This window comes from Triticum urartu, chromosome 7A, assembly GCF_056163025.1.
Source record: "Triticum urartu cultivar PI428250 chromosome 7A, HENAU_Tu73, whole genome shotgun sequence".
Lineage (NCBI taxonomy): Eukaryota > Viridiplantae > Streptophyta > Magnoliopsida > Poales > Poaceae > Triticum > Triticum urartu.
Genome location: NC_141879.1, coordinates 2869190 through 2886609, shown reverse-complemented (window position 1 = coordinate 2886609; position 17420 = coordinate 2869190). Strand labels below are relative to the sequence as shown.

At 45.1% G+C, this 17420-nt stretch overlaps 2 protein-coding genes across 2 annotated transcripts; both read left to right on the top strand.

Annotated features, from left to right (window-relative positions):
• Positions 1 to 1161: 1161 nt before the first annotated feature.
• Positions 1162 to 2693, top strand: LOC147956689 (disease resistance protein Pik-2-like). The gene is made up of 3 exons (XM_087531418.1): positions 1162 to 1294; positions 1456 to 2294; positions 2623 to 2693. Exons 2-3 carry the CDS (start codon positions 1484 to 1486, stop codon positions 2691 to 2693), a joined length of 882 nt encoding a protein of 293 aa, XP_087387544.1. The 5' UTR covers positions 1162 to 1294; positions 1456 to 1483.
• Positions 2694 to 13282: 10589 nt separating this feature from the next.
• On the top strand, positions 13283 to 15987 carry LOC147956688 (disease resistance protein RGA5-like). Its single transcript, XM_087537500.1, has one exon. It carries the CDS (start codon positions 13283 to 13285, stop codon positions 15242 to 15244), a length of 1962 nt encoding a protein of 653 aa, XP_087393626.1. The 3' UTR covers positions 15245 to 15987.
• Positions 15988 to 17420: the final 1433 nt, after the last annotated feature.

The window sequence follows — 17420 nt, the reverse complement described above, 5'->3', positions numbered from 1 at the left end:
GTGGTGGTCACATGTTGTGTTGGAGTAAATGCGTGAACAAACAATTGGAAAAAGATGCATCGGGGAAGTCACTATTTGATCTGTTCACCTTTAATGGAGGCCCATGTGGAAATAAAACCAAACGACGACCCTAGATGAGTTTCCTCTACCTTACTGTGGGCGATTAAATATCAAGTACTCTTCATTCTGTATTGTAATTCGCACTGACCGTTGGATACATGGCTCCTCTTTTTATACTCTGATTTAAGTAGCTAAATATATAGACCAGACCACATATATGCAGTGTGAGCACTAAAACATCTATCGTACCATATTCAACATTAACTTATGTAAAACAGACCGTGAAAAGCTAGGGTTCCTGCCTCTCGTCGGTGCCGCCGCAGGTCCGCCTCGTCTCCAGTGGCCCTAGGGCCATGGGGTGCGGTGGATCCTGGCAAGGGTTGGCGGGAGGGCTTCGTTTTTAGTTGTCTCTTTCAGTTTTGTTAGGGTTTGTGTTCTGCTCAGGAAGGCGAGACGGCGGCGGCTCCCTGAAGATGGAATAAAGGTCTCCCTGTCTAATACCCGTTCCGGCGATGCGTCTAGCATAGTTGGTTGGCCTGTGGAAGTGTGTCTCCGGCGGATCTATTTTTGGTGGATTTGCTCAGATCTCGTCGTTGTTCGTCTATGATCGTGTGCCTCCCGGTTGGATCGTATCGATCTACGTTATTCTTCATTGATGGCAGTTGTTGTTCTGGTGCGTTGGTCCTATGGGGGTACGACGACTTTCCGACTGTTTACTATAACAAGTTGTGCCCGACTCCGGAACGGGGCTTCGGCTCGCTTCAGTGCTCGTAGTCGTCGCTACGTGGTCTATAAATCCGGATGTAGTTTTTATTATTTATAGTGTTCGTTGTACAACTATAATTGAAGATGAGTAGATCGAAAGTTTTCTCGCAAAAACAAAGAAGCGGGTGTGGCAACGGTCTAGATGCCTGCAAAACCCCCCACTTATCTTTGATTTGTTGGAAAAAGCGAGTCCGGATCAACTTACGGACCTATGCACAACCACATTGGTTGGTAAAATACGTACAGACCGGATGTATGTGAATGATTTGAGGGTTGGCGTTGGATATTCGCTAAATAAATGAATCCAGAGCCCAGACCAGATCCCTCACACCTCTCTCGTGCTAGTGCCCGCTGCTCGCCGTCATTTCGCCGTGCACGCACCGCCGGCGCCCGATCTTCCCCCGTTTCCTTCTCCTCGCCTGGGCTACTCCGCGGCTAGCGATCCTCCACGGCAGATCCATCCGGCTAGGTACGGCCCCATCACCCCCTCCTGCCCCTGTCGTGCTTCGATCTCCTTGCATGACGCCGCCGCCGTCGGCGTCCATTTGCCTACGCCGGCACGAGGTCGATTTGCTACTGGTTTGGTGCAGTAACGCTGGGGCTTACCCCCGTGAATCCATTCTCTTCCAGGGTTCGATCCGACGGCGATTCAACTAGCATGACCATGGCGGGGATTCTTGTGAGTGCAGCGACGGGGGCCCTCAACTCCATCGTGGAGAAGCTGGGCACTCTGCTGGTAGACCAATACAAGCTGCACACGGGGGTGCGCGGCGAGATCAAATTTCTGACTGGGGAGCTCACAGCCATGAACGACTTTCTCCTGAAGATGTCTGAGGAGGAGGACCCTGACCAGCAAGATAAGGTATGGATGTCCAAGGTGCGAGAGCTCTCCTATGATATAGAGGACTCCATTGATGACTTCATGCAAGACGAAGACGACAAAGACGCTAAGCCAGATGGCATCATAAAAAAGATCAAGCACATTCTGGGAAAGGTGGGGAAGAGGAAGGCTCACCATCAGGTGTTCCAAGATCTAAGGAAACAAGTCACTGAGGTGGCCGAGAGGAATCAAAGGTACCAAACTCGTCACGCCTTATCCAAGGCCAGAAATTTGACTGTTGACCCTAGAGCTCTTGCTATCTTTGATCTTGCCTCGACGCTGGTCGGAATTGATGAACCCAAAGCTGAGCTAATCAAACTGTTGATTGACGGTGTGTCGATAAATCGGCAACCGAAGCTGGTCTCCATAGTAGGATCTGCAGGAATCGGCAAGACAACTCTTGCAAACCAAGTGTATCAAGACCTCAAAAGAAAATTCAAATATCGGGCCTTCTTATCCGTGTCGCGAAATCCAGACATGATGAATATCATGAGAATTATTCATAGTCAAGTTAGTGGTCTACATTTTGCTGACACTGAAGCAGGAAGCATACAACAAGTCATTCTAACTTTCTATCATCAATTTAGGAGTACATGTTCTCCTCGAATATATATATATATATATATATATATATATATATATATATATATACATATACATATATATATATATAATTAGGGAAGATATTTAGATGTTTCACATGAAAAGTTTACCAGTAACTTGCTAAGAAAACAGTTCCATGTAATTTCTTTTCATATTTTCTCGTCCATTGTTACAAAAAGTAATGGTTAAATGTTTGTAGTGAAGACCATGACGATGTCAAGTGAAGTGGAATGGGGAAAATAGCAACAACGACCTATGCTATGAACATATGTTTTGTGATTTCTGTGTTTTTTCTTTTTCTTTTGATGTTGTAGAATCTTCAAGACATCTCTACTACCTCCATCGAGTATATGACATAACCTTGTGTAAGGAGTACATCGAGTAGCCCCTATTGCTAACACACCCTCAGAATTTTATATACGTGGGAAAGGTTCATTTTCCTCCCTTGGCTCGATTTTTTTTCCTAATTCTTTTGGCTCCCAACCTCCGGTGATGCCCTAAATCCTTTTTTAGTGTTATATGCTATGGCTAGTTTTGGGCAATGCTATTGATAATAGGTTCACTCGAAGGCTTCTACTGATGTCACCATCTTCTTCCTTCACCTTCTCCTTCTAGAACTCTCTTCCATCTTCACACCGGATCCTCGCGTCCTTTCGCCAGGGGCGAACTCTCGCGCCGCCAAAGACCCTCGCGCTGCTGCTTCCCCATCCGCAGCTGCCGCCGGCGTAGGCCGCGGTGGCGGCGGGCCCGGCGCCAAAGGAATCGGGATCTGGATGCGGCGGCTATCTCCTGGTGCGGATGGGGCGTGGCCGGGAGGGAGTTGCGCGCAGCGTCCAGGGCGGCGCCCCTGGTCATGCGGCGGACACACTACCCTCCATGACCCGTGGGATCTGAGGTCTCCAGCGATGGTGGGCATGGCGGCGGCCGCGGATCTGGATCCCACCCAGATTCGTTGTCAACTCTTAATGTGGATGGTCGGTGGCGCGATGAGGGCTCTAGTGAGGGGATGGAGGTTCTCCGCCGGAGAACCGGTGGCAGCATACGTCTTCATGGTGAAGCTCCGCGATGTTCCAGCCAGCCCCAAGATCGAAATGACGCGGCTTCCGGTGAAAACCATGCCTAGCAGTGGTCTTGACGGACAATGGCGGCGTCTCTGACGTCGTTTCCTTCTCGAGGCATCGTTGTTGCAGGTCACGTCAACTTGATCGGGATGGTCCAGGGAAAACCCTAGATCTGGGTCTACCGGATCAGACGATCACTAGTGCAGAACCGGGCAATAGCACCGGTTCGTAAGGCCCTTTAGTGTCGGTTTAGGAACCGGCACTAAAGTTTCGGCACTAAAGGCCCCCCCCCCTTTAGTACCGGTTCATCACGAACCGGTGCTAAAGGGCAACCACGTGGCAGGAGCCAGCTCCGGGGGCCGGGAGCCCTTTAGTACCGGTTGGTAACACCAACCGGTACTAAAATGTTTGGGGGTTTTTTGGTTTTATGATTTCTTTTTCATTTAATTTTGTGTTTTCCATTTTAATTCTTTTTCGTTTGCTGGTATTTTACGGTACTACACATTGTACACGTTATGCATATATATATATATATATATATATATATATAGAATTTCTCACAAACCATATTAATTCACACATACACACATGTATAGCTATATACAATTTCTCCTACATATGCATGTTGCCTTCGGAGCCAGTGGCATTAGCCTAATTGGTGCCTTCGGAGCACGATGACAATTGGAAGTGGTTCATGACCTGCTCGATGGGGGCGGTAGCGGGTAATAGTATTCTCCCTTCGGATTTATGACCTGGTCGAGCAAAAATCCCGCTATTTCCTCTTGAAGTGCTTCTACGCGCTCCGTTTCTAGGAGCTTGTCCCGCACCTCTTTGAACTATTAAGAAGGAGATCAATATGCATGTGTATTAGTTGTGTGACTAGATATCGATAATGGTGTAAAAATTGTGAATAGTGTTCTGACAAGCGTACCCATTCCTGTCTTTGAGATCTGCTCCTTTCGGACGCCATCATGCGAATGTTCTCGCAAACGCAGAATGCACACAGATCAGTCCCCTGCGCCTGCTTCAGGGCCTTTATTACGAGAATGGAATTTAATTTGATCAGATAATAATTAATCAAGCATGATAATTAAAGAGATGGCAGCTAGCTAGCTAGCTAGTACTACTTAATTACTTACCTTGGGTCGAAACCATTTCAGCTGTGGTTTCCATTCGCCTTCCGTGACGCTGATGAACCTTGCCCAAGCCCTGCCCGCCGACAAAGAAAATGAATAAAGGGGTTATTAAATAGTTCATATCATGAAATGACGAACTAAATAGGCCGAGATATATAGTTAATAATGATTGAAATTACCTGTTGACTATCCCAAACAAGATGTTATAGCTAGTCACTATTTTCTTTGAGTAGCGAGTCCAGTATTTCAACTGTTCCGGCGTCAACTTTAATGATACACAAGATCCGGTGAAATCTGCATGCACACATGTTTGCATGTCTTAATTAAGCGGGCATATGTAAGCAAAAACATGTAGCTAACTAGTAGGCAAAAACAGAGAATTTGTAGTACAAGAAAGTGTGACTCACTGGAAGTTGTAAGGAAGTAGTATATCTTCATTGTATTTGAGGCGCTTCAAGAACTCTAGCATGCTGTCCTCTACCTCTTTTTCATGATGCTTGTTTATTTTCCATGTGTATTCATTAACGGTGTTTGGGTCAATGAACCCAATGCCATAGCGTCCACCTTTTCTCATTTCATACATCTTCATCCTGCATAATACCACAGAAAAGAATATAGTGAGGATAATTACAGGTAATGATTGATCAAAAGGATCGCTACAGCTAGCTTGAGACATAAATTACAGAAAGAAATCACTTACAGACAATAGCAACTGACGATAGATTTGTCGAGTGTGTCTTGATTGTATAACTGAAACAGTTCAGAATACTCAACGGCCACAACTTTCTCATGGTAGTAATCATCCTTCTTGACATACACCATGAGGGACTCTCGATCGGATCTCTTGGTAATGTCCATGTACCATTGATGCAATTTATACATTCTCCTTGGGAGCTTGTAGACATCTTCTGGCTCGACCAAAGGTTGGCCCCGGACATATTTTCGTTTTATTTCCTCCTCTGTAATCCCAGGCATGTCCTCGATCTCGAGGAGTTGTCCAACAGTGATCTTGAGTTCTTCAGCCTGCATGATATGCTCCTGGGTTATTACCACATCGCCCACCTCGGAAACGTAAACTGTTTGGCCACAATAATAATGGGCACGCGTACTGTCATGTGTTGTTGGCGGCACAACAAGCGGGGGGATCGATTGCGCCGCCTGTTTTCCCAGCTGGGCAACGGTTTTCCCGCATTTTTTGACAGCTGCTTGTTGTTTGCTCGAGCTCGAGCTCGCCTCCTTCTGTAGACATTGTCGATGTAACTTCCTGATGTGGCGCTCATAGTCTGTGTCAACAGGCTTAGGAGCTGGTGATTGAGCCATACGAATGAAGTGGTCAACTACTTCCACAGGCACTTTCTCCCTTGGCGGCGGTGGCGGTTTCGGTCCAAAATGGGCGTCGAGTTCTGCCCGCACTATGGCATTGGTTTGCTCCTCGGTCCTGTCGTAAGTCCTCACAGGAAGAGGAGTAGTGAGGTTTGGACCATATTTATATCGCTTGCCTCCGCCTGTACTTCCTGTACTATGACCTCGACTCGTACCGCTACGCACCATAGCTGCGGGGTGTCTCTTCTGCGATTGCTGAGGCGCCGGAGACGGCTGACGGGGCTGAGTTGGACGAGGAGGAGTGGCCTGAAGCTGTGTCGGACTTGCAATGGTCTGAGGTTGTGCCGGACTTGGAGGAGGAGTGGACGTCTGACGATGTGTCGGACTTGGAGGAGGAGTGGCCTGACACTTTGCCGGACTTGGAGGAGGAGGAGTGGCCTCACGCGTTGGTGGACTTGGAGGAGCGGGAGTCTGCTGACTCGGTGGCGGACTTCGACGAGGATTCGGGCGACGCGGTGTCGGTGGCCTTCGAAAGATGATGCAATCCTTTCTCCATAGGATGACATGATGCATGGCCTCTCCCAATGTGTGCTCGTCGTCACCTCCAGGAATGTCAAGCTGTAGCTCCGAATATGGGTCCACCACCTCATCAACCAAGACACGAGCATAGCCCGCTGGAATTGGGTTGCAATGGAAGGTTGCCTCGGGGGAATTTGAAAAAGCAACGGCATCCGCCACCTTCATGGATATGTTCTTCATTTTGAAGTGTAGCTCATAGTTAGTGTTCTCCGTGATGCCATCCACGGGGCATCTATCCAGCACTGCGTCGCCCGGGGCGGAACCCACGCTGCTTCTCGGCATGGATGGGGCGGTGGTATCCAATGCTGGATCATCCGCTAGCTGCTGCACCTGCTGAGACCCCCTTTGCTGGCTAAGTGAGTCGATCTGCTCCTGCTGCCGCTGGAATTTAGCTGCCAATTCCGCTTGACTTGCTTCTAGGCCTTGAAGGCATTCATAGTCCTGCTTCCTCTGCTCCTCCTCCAACTTTCTCTTCTTCTCCTCCGCAATCTTCTTTCTCGCACGGGTTCTGTAGTCGGCGTTCCAGTCCGAAAACCCCTCATACCACGGAAGAGCGCCCTTGCCTCGTGTTCTTCCCGGGTGTTCAGGATTTCCCAGGGCACGCGTAAGCTCGTCGTTCTCTCTGTTGGGCTGGAACACCCCCGATCGAGCCTCTTCTATTGCAACAAGTAGCGCATCATCGGCTCCGTTCAGACATGCCTTCGTCGAAACATTGCCTGTCTTCGGGTCCAACTCCCCCCATGCGCATACAACCAAGTCCTGCACCTGGGGGGGCCAGCTCTTAGTAACCGGAGTGACACTTGCATCCTCCATCTCTTTCTCAGACTTATCCCACTTAGGCATTGCCACCGCGTAGCCACCTGGCCCCAGCTTATGGAACTTATCCTTTTTTTCGGCATTCTTCTTGTTTATTCTCGACCGTTCCTTAGCTAATTCTGAATCCTTGAATTTCACGAAATCGTCCCAATGAGCACTTTGATTCTCTAGTATCCCCTCGAATACTGGAGTCTTCCTTCCTCCCTTGACGTACTTCTCCCACATCGTTCTCTTGTGGTTCTGGAATGCAACCGCCATCTTCCTAAAAGCAGCGTCCTTGACTTTCCGTACATCTGCTTCTGTGAAATGATCTGGTAGGGTGAAATGTTCCATGAGAGTATCCCAAAGCAGTTTTTTTATTCTCTTCGACAAAAGTAACATTTGGACGTGGCTTTGCTGGCTTTCTCCATTCTTGAAGGGAGATCGGGAGTTGGTCCTTCACAAGAACTCCGCACTGACGAACGAACTTGTCCGCAATCTTCTTAGGCGCTAATGGTTCGCCATTAGGTTTGAATGCCTCGATATTGTACTTTACGCCCTCCTTCAACTTTTTGTTCGGGCCTCGTTTCGTCCTTTTGCCTGAAGATTTGCTCGATCCGGATGGCTGAAAGAAGAAAGATCGATTCGTTAATATATCTTCAACTCATTTAAAACATGCGATGATCACCAGATTCCTGCTTATATAAATATATATACCTCGCCGGTGTTTGTTGTTTCAGAATCAACATGTTCTTCGTCATAGTTCATGACTTCATCTTCTCGGTCGTCGCGATCGAATATCATATCACCCTCTCCGGTGTTGTTTAGAAATTCGGAGTCGTCAAAATCTTCTTCATTCTGATCATCATCTGGCCCGCGTATGATACCCAACATGGTCTGTTCTCTCTCTCTGTCGGTATTGTCTGCCATACCTTTTATTTAACTATGCCAAAAGAAAAATAATACAATTTAGTATAATCTCGAATAGTAGATATAATCTCGAATACATCGTCTCGAATAATAGATATAATCTTGAATACATCCTCTCGAATAATAGATTTAATCTCGAATACATCGTCTCGAATAATAGATTTAATCTCGAATACATCGTCTCGAATAATATATAATATTGAATAGTACATCACTGGCTAGGCGGTGGACACCCAAAGAGAAGGAACCCTCACAGGATCATAGATGAAGTGAGATCCCTGAAGAAACTGCCAGGTATTGGAGAACCTGCCGCCCTCTAACGCAACCATGTAGCGATGGACGTGCTTGTCCTCCTCCCTGACACGATGATGTACCACCTCCGGCGGGGCCGGCTCCCTCCGCACCGAAACTGGCCCACGCGAACGCCACCAAACAAGATCAGGGTCGACGACGGAACCCGGGGCCGGGTTCCTCATCAAGCGGCGCGCCCCTCCAGGCAGCACCTCCCAGTGCCAGCCCGGCGGAGCCTAGTCCCGGACATGGGTCAGCTGGACGTCGTCGCGGACGTGTCGACGGCGATGATGCGGGCCGGGCATCGTCGACAACAAATACTAGCTATATGCCCGCAAGAAGTAACATTTTTTTAATGATTGGATTTTGATAACTAAAATTTCTAACATTTCTATATAACACTAATTATGCTATCATTGCATATGTCAAAATTCTATATGCTATTTCATACTAATTAAGCATCTAACACTAAAAACAGAAAACACAACTTTTATACATCCATTAAAAAACTGAAAAACAACATTATATAAAAAAAATTCCATACTAATTAAACACTAATTATATCCATCTAACATGCATTCATACATATGTACTAGTGAAAAAATAATAATCTAAAAAATCTAAACTAATTAAACATACAAAATACGTATATACTAATATATACATGCATTAATTCATACATATGTACGCGTGTGTGTGTGTTCATCATGCTTGTGTGTGTGTGTATGGGCTTGGGGAGGGGCGGCGCCCATGGTGGCCGCCGGGGGCGAGGGAGAGGGGTTAGAGGGGGAGAGCTCACAGCGGGGTGACGGCGACGGCCGGGGGCGGCGACGGGGACGAGGGTGGCGACGGGGACGGGGGCGGCGACGGCGACGGGGCGTCGACGGCGACGGCGACGGGGCATCGACGGCGACGGCGTCGATCGATCGGGGCGCGCGGGCAGTGCTTCAATGGGGAAACAGAGGAAGAAACAGAGGGAGAATGAAATTTTCGTAAGTGTTGTATATATAGAAGGCACCTTTAGTACCGGTTGGAGCCACTAACCGGTACTAAAGGCCTGTTTTGGCCAGGCCAAGCGGCGGGAAGCACCCCCCTTTAGTACCGGTTCGTGGAACCAACCGGTACTAAAGGGGGGTATGCTGCCAGGCGAGGGGCACAAAAGTTTAGTCCCACCTCGTTAGCCGAGGGGCACTCGCACCTGCTTATAAGCCCCGCCGTCGCTGCTGTCTCGAGCTCCTCTCTTAAGCAGGCCTTCTGGGCCTACCTCTTCTGCGATGCCCTGTTGGGCCTACTGGGCTAGCGGGCCTGCATCCTGGCCCAACTTGAATTTGGGTTTCTAGTCGTATGCAGGCCGCTGTGGCCCAGTAGGTGGGCTTTTTTTTCTTATTTTTTTGCTTTATTTATTTTTGTGAATAACTTAACTTTGAAAATAGATTTTTCAGTGATTCCTTTTTCTTATGTTTAATATTAGTGTGTTTTATCATTATATTCAATTTGGTAATGCTTAGGTTATTTAAAAAATGAAATGCCTTTGTAACGGATGAGTTTTCGTCTGAAACCCTGATACTTCGAAACAGATTGTCCATTTTGTACACGAAGTGCATCCAGTTTTTGCGGTAACCCTCTCTACTTTTTTGCACATGCTATGTGGGTGAAATTATGATACCATGCCAACTTTCATCCTTTTCTGAGTTCATTTGAAATGCTTTTCAATTTCAGGGTCATTTAGCTGAAAAAATCAGTAAATGCATGAAAGAATTTGCTTGCACATAAAATTTCTTCGCGTTTCAAATGCCAAAACACATAACTAGCTACCCTAACTATTACAGAGATTCCCTCCTGGGTGTGAAACACAGAAGAAAGTGATGATAGTTAAGCCGATCACATCCCAGATCTTTGGGTGTGAAACTTTTTCTTCGCGTGTGTCCCTTTGCGTCGTAGCCATGGAAAATCTTCATCATTTAACGGGATGCTCGGGTCAATATTCACTGTGAATGGAGCAATTTCATCAAACTTTTCATAATCTTCTGACTTGTCTGTCTTGTCATCCACTCCCACGATGTTTCTCTTCCCAGAAAGAACTATGTGCCGCTTTGGCTCATCGTACGATGCATTCGCTTCCTTATCTTTTCTTTTTCTTGGCTTGGTAGACATGTCCTTCACATAGAAAACCTGTGCCACATCATTGGCTAGGACGAATGGTTCGTCTGCATACGCAAGATTGTTGAGATTCACTGTTATCATTCCGTACTGCGGGTCTTCCGTTACCCCGCCTCGTGTCATATTGACCCATTTGCACCGAAACAAAGGGACCTTCAAACCGCGTCGATAGTCAAGTTCCCATATGTCCTGTATATAACCATAATATGTTTCCTTTCCCGTCTTGGTTTCTGCATCAAAGCGGACACCACTGTTTTGGTTGGTGCTCTTCTTATCTTGGGCGATCGTGTAAAATGTATTACCATTTATCTCGTACCCTTTGAAAGTCATTATATTCGAAGATGGTAACTGGGACAGCAAGTACAGGTCATCTTCAATAGAGGTGTCATGCATGGTACGTGCTTGCAACCAGCTGGCGAAACTCCTGGTTTGTTCACGTGTAATCCAGTCATCAGACCGATCCGGGTGTTTGCAGCGTAGCAAATTCTTGTGTTCATCCATATACGGAGCGATCGACGGTGGCTACGATGGAGATTTAGAAGGCACTAAGGAAACCACACCTACATATGCAAACTAAGTGTTAGTTTTGACCTCAGATTGCATATAAATCAAATACTAGCACACACACACACACACACACACACATATATATATATATATATATATATATATATATATATATATCCTCCCAAATTACTAAACTCACAAATTAATCACTATATAAAGCATTGCAAGAGCTAATCTAGCAATGAGAGATGAAAGGACAAAGTTGCTAACCTTTGTGATCATTTGAATGGATGGGGCCCTTCAAATCTTGACAAATTTTGGACAAAATGTGTGATGAGCTCGAGAGGAAGAGGGGAAGAACAGAGAGGAGAGGGGAAAGGGGAAGAACAGAGCGAGCTCGGGTGGACGAAGGGTTTATGTAGGACGACCTTTAGTACCGGTTTGTGCCAAGAACCGGTACTAAAGGGGCTGGAGGGGCCCCATTCTGACAACATCCTGCCACCACTCTCATTAGTACCGGTTCGTGGCACGAACCGGTGCTAAAGGTTCACCACGAACCGGTACTAATGAAAGCGGCCCGGCTAGCCGTTGGAACCGGCACTAATGTATACATTAGTGCCGGCTCAAATACAAACCGGCACTAATATGCTTCACGTTTGACCCTTTTTCTACTAGTGGATGACGACTCCTTCGGTGTCGTTCTCCCTCATGGGGGCATCGTTTTGGAGTAAGTGTTGGCTGAAGGGGACAAGAGGAGGAGTGGTGTTACATCTACCACAAGGCCGACGGCGGATCCCGGCGGCATGGCCTTGCATAGTTTTGACGACGGGCGCATGTGGATGGATACACATAGGACGGTGGCGTAATTTGGCGCCGTGATGGCATCGACGGCAGGCCTGGCAAGGTTGGTGCGTCAGTACCTGCTCTGGAGATGAATCGATGGAAGACGGCGGCGACGACGTCTGAGAGTGCGCCTGACCGGTGTGTGACCCTGTCCCGGCATTGTGGCTTGGTTGATGCATCCGGCTTTTAAATGTTAGGTTTTGGTGCGATGTCTGTTTGGTATTTGGTTCGGACATTCGGCACCCCTTCATAAAGGGGATAGGAGTAGCGACAGGTGTTGCCAAGATGGTGGCTTTAACCTTACTGATGTATTATTTTGTAAGGTCTTTGTGAATAATTATTAAAATGGATGCATGCATCGCCCAGATGCAGAGACCGGGGATATATCGTCCTTTTCTTCAAAAAAAAATTCTTCATACCGGATCCTCTGTGCATCCATATGGTTGTGCTCTCATATCTCCTTCTCTCTCATCCCATGTGACCCTGAGACCTCAGCCGCAGTTGTCGACCTCCTGTGACTGTTTGCATTACCAGCCACTCAAACCAGAAAAAATGTATTTTAGGGGTTATATTAAGTGGCTCCATAAATCGTTTAGAGCGGAAGTGAGGCAAACCAATAGTTCAGATCGGGAATGAACTTCTTGATTCTACTTGAAAAGCTGTTTGGATCCACACCTAGTTAGATTCTTTGTTCGCCCACACCACCACCTCATGGACTTCCTTTCTACACCTATTAAGCACATATGATTATTCATCATAATGTTTCGATCCATCCCTTGTTTGAAATTATGTCTGCTTGTCAATGTTACTGATCAGTCTTGATCCTTGTTTAAAACTGTTGCTTATCACCCAGTTCTCCGTAATCTGTCAAACTAAATAACTAATTAGCATGGATCAATGTACACACATGAATTAAATCTGTAGCATATAAATTGTACGGGTTTGCTAAATCTCATCTAGGTGAGAAATAACAAAGTCTCATCTAACTCCTATAAATCATTTGAGTAATCAAACAAAAAATAAAAAAATAAACCCGCACGAATCTTCATGAAAATCAAGTGGTTTAGGAGTTAGATGTGACTTGGTTAAGTCTCATCTAGATGAGAGCTAGACACACCCCTAAATTGTAACCATGGTTTGAAAACCGTTTGGCATAAGTTTCTAATTTTTCCTCTGCCTACCACCTATTTCACCAAAGCGCACGCCTTTTTTAACAATGATTTTCAACACCTGTAGCGTTCTTACATAGGAGTATTTTTTATGATGTCACTGTGTTCAAGTTTCTTTTTTTTTGTCTATCTTGCTGTACACTCTTTATATTAAAACCTGTTGACATCATCTTTGAATCCATGTGCAGGTATTTTGTTGTCGTTGATGATATATGGGATGTGGCTGCATGGAATGTTATTAAGCTTGCATTCCCCAAGACTAGTTCTCGCAGTATCATAATCACCACTACTCGTAGAAATGATGTTGCCGAATCATGCAGTTCATATTTCAGTGGCAATATTTATGGGGTAAGGCCTCTTACAGTGGTGCATTCAAAACAGCTATTTCACAGAAGACTATTCGACTCCCAAGAAAATTGCCCACCATACCTTGAAGAAGTATGTGATCAAATCTTGAAAAAATGTGCTGGGTTACCTTTGGCAATCATCGCTGTTTCTGGTTTGTTGGCTAACATAGAAAGAACAGAGGACCGATGGAACCAAATGAAACATTCAATTTGTCGTGCACTTGAAACAAATCCTTACATTGAAGGAATGATGAAGATATTATCATTTAGTTATTTTGATCTGCCTCCTTATCTAAAGAATTGTCTCTTATATGTGAGTATGTTTTCGGAAGATTCTTTTATTGAGAAGTATGATTTGATAAGGAGGTGGATAGGTGAAGGATTCATTCAAAAAGAAGACGGATATACAACACATGAGGTAGGAGAAAGGTGTTTTAACGAACTCGTCAATAGGTGTTTGATCCAACCCGTCGAGACAAATGAATATGGTAAAGTGAAGGACTGCCGAGTTCATGACATAATTCTTGATTTCATAATATCCAAGTCCACCGAAGAGAACTTCATTACTTTCCTTAGTACTCCCATTCCGACAACTGGGACAGAAAGCAAAGTCATTCGTCGATTATTTTTGCAAGGCGTCAAGGAAGGAAATTCAACAATACCAACGACAGGTTTGGATCTGTCCCATGTCCGATCAGTCTCTGGATCTTTTGTGGAAATGCCTTCTTTGGAGAAGTTTAGACATCTGCGTGTTCTCAACTTACACGATTACCAACGATTGGGAGAACAAAATCTTGAAAATATAGTGAGGCTGTTCCAGCTAAGGTACCTGAGCTTCAGACATATAGGAATAAGAAAGCTCCCAGAACAAATTGGACGTTTAGGGTGCTTAGAGATCCTGGACCTAAGAGAAACTGATGTAATGGAATTACCTGCATCTATTGTTAATCTCAGAAAATTATCACATCTACTTGTTGATGTTGGTGTTAAATTTCCTGATGGTGTTGCGAACATGCAAGCATTGGAGACGTTGAAATTGGTCAGTGTCTCCAGACAATCATTAGACTTTCTGTCGAGCCTTGGCCAGCTGAAAAATTTGAGGAATCTGGTCCTTCACATTAGGTTCAATGTTAATTCTGACACTGGGCATACAAATGTGATTGGGGAGGTCATCTCTTCCCTGTGTAAGCTAGGCACCCAGAACCTTCGCTCTCTGACTATTATGGATTTGAGCGGCCTCTTACAGGAACCTTTGTGCCTGCCTACCCTCGAGAAACTTATCAACTGCTCTTTAGCCATCCCGCAGATTCCGAAATGGCTGAGCTCCCTCAAAAACCTCCAACAGTTAATCCTTCAAGTGGATGGAGTCAAGCAGGATGACCTATGCATGCTTGGGGCCTTACCCACTCTGCTCATTCTGCACCTCACGCAGAGAACAGAGTCAAGGAATAAGCTCAGAATAAGTGGTGAAGTTGGGTTCCGGTCATTGGGGATTTTTATTTATGATGGAAATGGTGTTTCCCCGGTAGCTCTGATATTTGCCGCAGGATCCATGCCCAAGCTAGAAAAACTCAAGCTTGTTTGCCACGTAAATGAATCTGACTCTCCGAGCTTTGGAATCGAGAACCTCCCCTGCCTGCGTACTGTCAAATGCTTTGTAAATGGCAACGATGGCATTGTTGAAGCCGTAGAAACTGCCGTGGAGACAGCAGCAAGCACACATCCCAACCACCCTAGTCTAGGCTTTTGGAAAGGTAACAGTATAGTTTTCTCCCGACTGCCCAGCTTTGATTAAACAAGCCAAGGCCCAGGAAAGGGGGAGTTGCCGCTGGACCTGTAAATATTTACCCGGTGCGTATATCATCAGCATGCTAATATATCCTTCTCCCTTTTATGATGCATGAACCGATACATTAGTAGTACTATATTATTTAGTTTTTTTTATAGAAAAGGAGGATTAACCCCGGCCTCAGCATAACTATCTTATTTAGTTGGTAGTATAATTTATTTCTAGGTTAAGCAGCAGTCTCTTGCTGGTCAAGTATATGCATTGAATTGTCATGAGTACTTGTTGGTCGGGCGACACCCAGATTTGAACTGGGGATAAAGGATTTGCAGTCCCTTGCCTTACCGTAACAACATCCAAGTTGCCATCCAAAAATGCATATGTTGTCTTGCATCTCAAAGATAAGTATTCAAATGTGTCTTAATTTTGGTAGTTGTCGCTCCCAGCGCCAGATAACTGATGCGCGCTTCAGATAGACCACAAACTAGTGGTACACATGTGAGGTTCTTGCACAAACTTTCCGCATTCGCGTACGGGCCTTTTTCTTGTGGTGATGGGAGGAAGATGACAGGCCAACTAGTTGTGCTGTTGCTACACATTGTGTATACCTTGAATTGGCTAGTGGTACATTTTGAAGTTCTCTTCTAAAAGTGGTGTGTTAATTATTTGGTCCTGCCCAACTTTACTAGAACTATATATATCATTTCTGTCTGCACTCCATTAGAAATGCATTCTTAGTTAAATATTTCCTTCTGCAAGCATAGACGTTCTTTGGCAAGGTTGACATCAACCAAGGAAATGCCTTTGTGCCACTGTCGCACTATCTACACTTCATGCGCTTCTCTCATTTTTTACAGTTATATACATGCTTGCTATATTTGTATTGCTGCTACATTTTGATGTTATCAATTATTATTTTTTGCAGTGCTAGTCTCTAGATGCTTCAGTAGCAGATTATTATTTATGTGTTTTCTCTATTCGTTAATGAGTTGCATGAAGATGAGGCATCGGATCACTACAACCTCTCTCTTGAGGAGACTAAGACAATATTACCCAATTAATTTGGAAGTAGAAACCAAGAACATCAGAGTTGCTGCTAGATGCTTCTGCTTACCTGGTACATCATCTCAAATTTGAACAGGTTTTACAAGAAGTTGTAGCTTTATCCCTTGTTTCATACTTTTTCTTGGCTTGTGGTGTGAACTTTGTGTGTTTGGACTCTTTGCATCTTCAGTACGTCTTCAGTTTTTATTGACCGACGAATTCCCCCTTAAGAAAAGGAACTTCGCCTAATGCGCTTCACAAGCTATGACTTTGTAATGGCACTACTAATCATATCATCACACTTGCTTAGAAGCAGAGTACATGGACTAAAATTAGGCTCATTCAGTGCATAAGCAATGAAAAATAAGCTTTTTATTGCTAAGAATTTGTCTTGTTAACACCTGGTCCTGTACAACTTAGGATAATTTCCCTTGTTTGTTCTCCTTAATTAATTTAGTCATGTATTGTTGTTCATTTCCTTCACCAAGTTCTCTGGAAAGCTGAAAAAAGAGACCATTTCCATTAAAGAAATGGTGAACGAGCTAGTACTATTCCTTGAGCAATAGTTACCGTTCCCCTCCCTCAAAAAACAACTTGTCTTTGGCGAGAGCTAGACATCAAGGAAACTTTGTGCAACTGTTATGCTAGGTTCCCAGCTAGGCAAAACACTTCATAAGTAAGCCATTGTCATTTTCTCGGCGATTTGGATGTTGTGATTCTTAAAGTCTTTTACAGTTCAATATTCGTTTGCTATGTATATCACCATTAATTTTCGATGTTACCAATGATTTGCAGTGATTCTCTCCATATGCTTCAGTAACAGATGATAAATTTTAAGTGTCCTGGCTGGTGTTGGAATGGATACCTCTCTGTTCGTGAATGGACTGCATGCATGAAGACGATGCTAATGATGCTTGACATGGAAATAAACTGCAGCATGTCCTTGAATCTTGCACTCAACTCGGCGAGATGTAAATAATGCAGCACAGCAGCAGCACAATTTTGCCAAATTAAGTATTACCATCTCTGTCCGATTCATTTAGTTGTGAAAGCATTGTACTGGTGGTGGAATTTCAAGCTTGACCTATGTTTGCCTTTGTTGGCTCTAAGAGATATTGTTTCTTGTTGGGAAACTCGTATG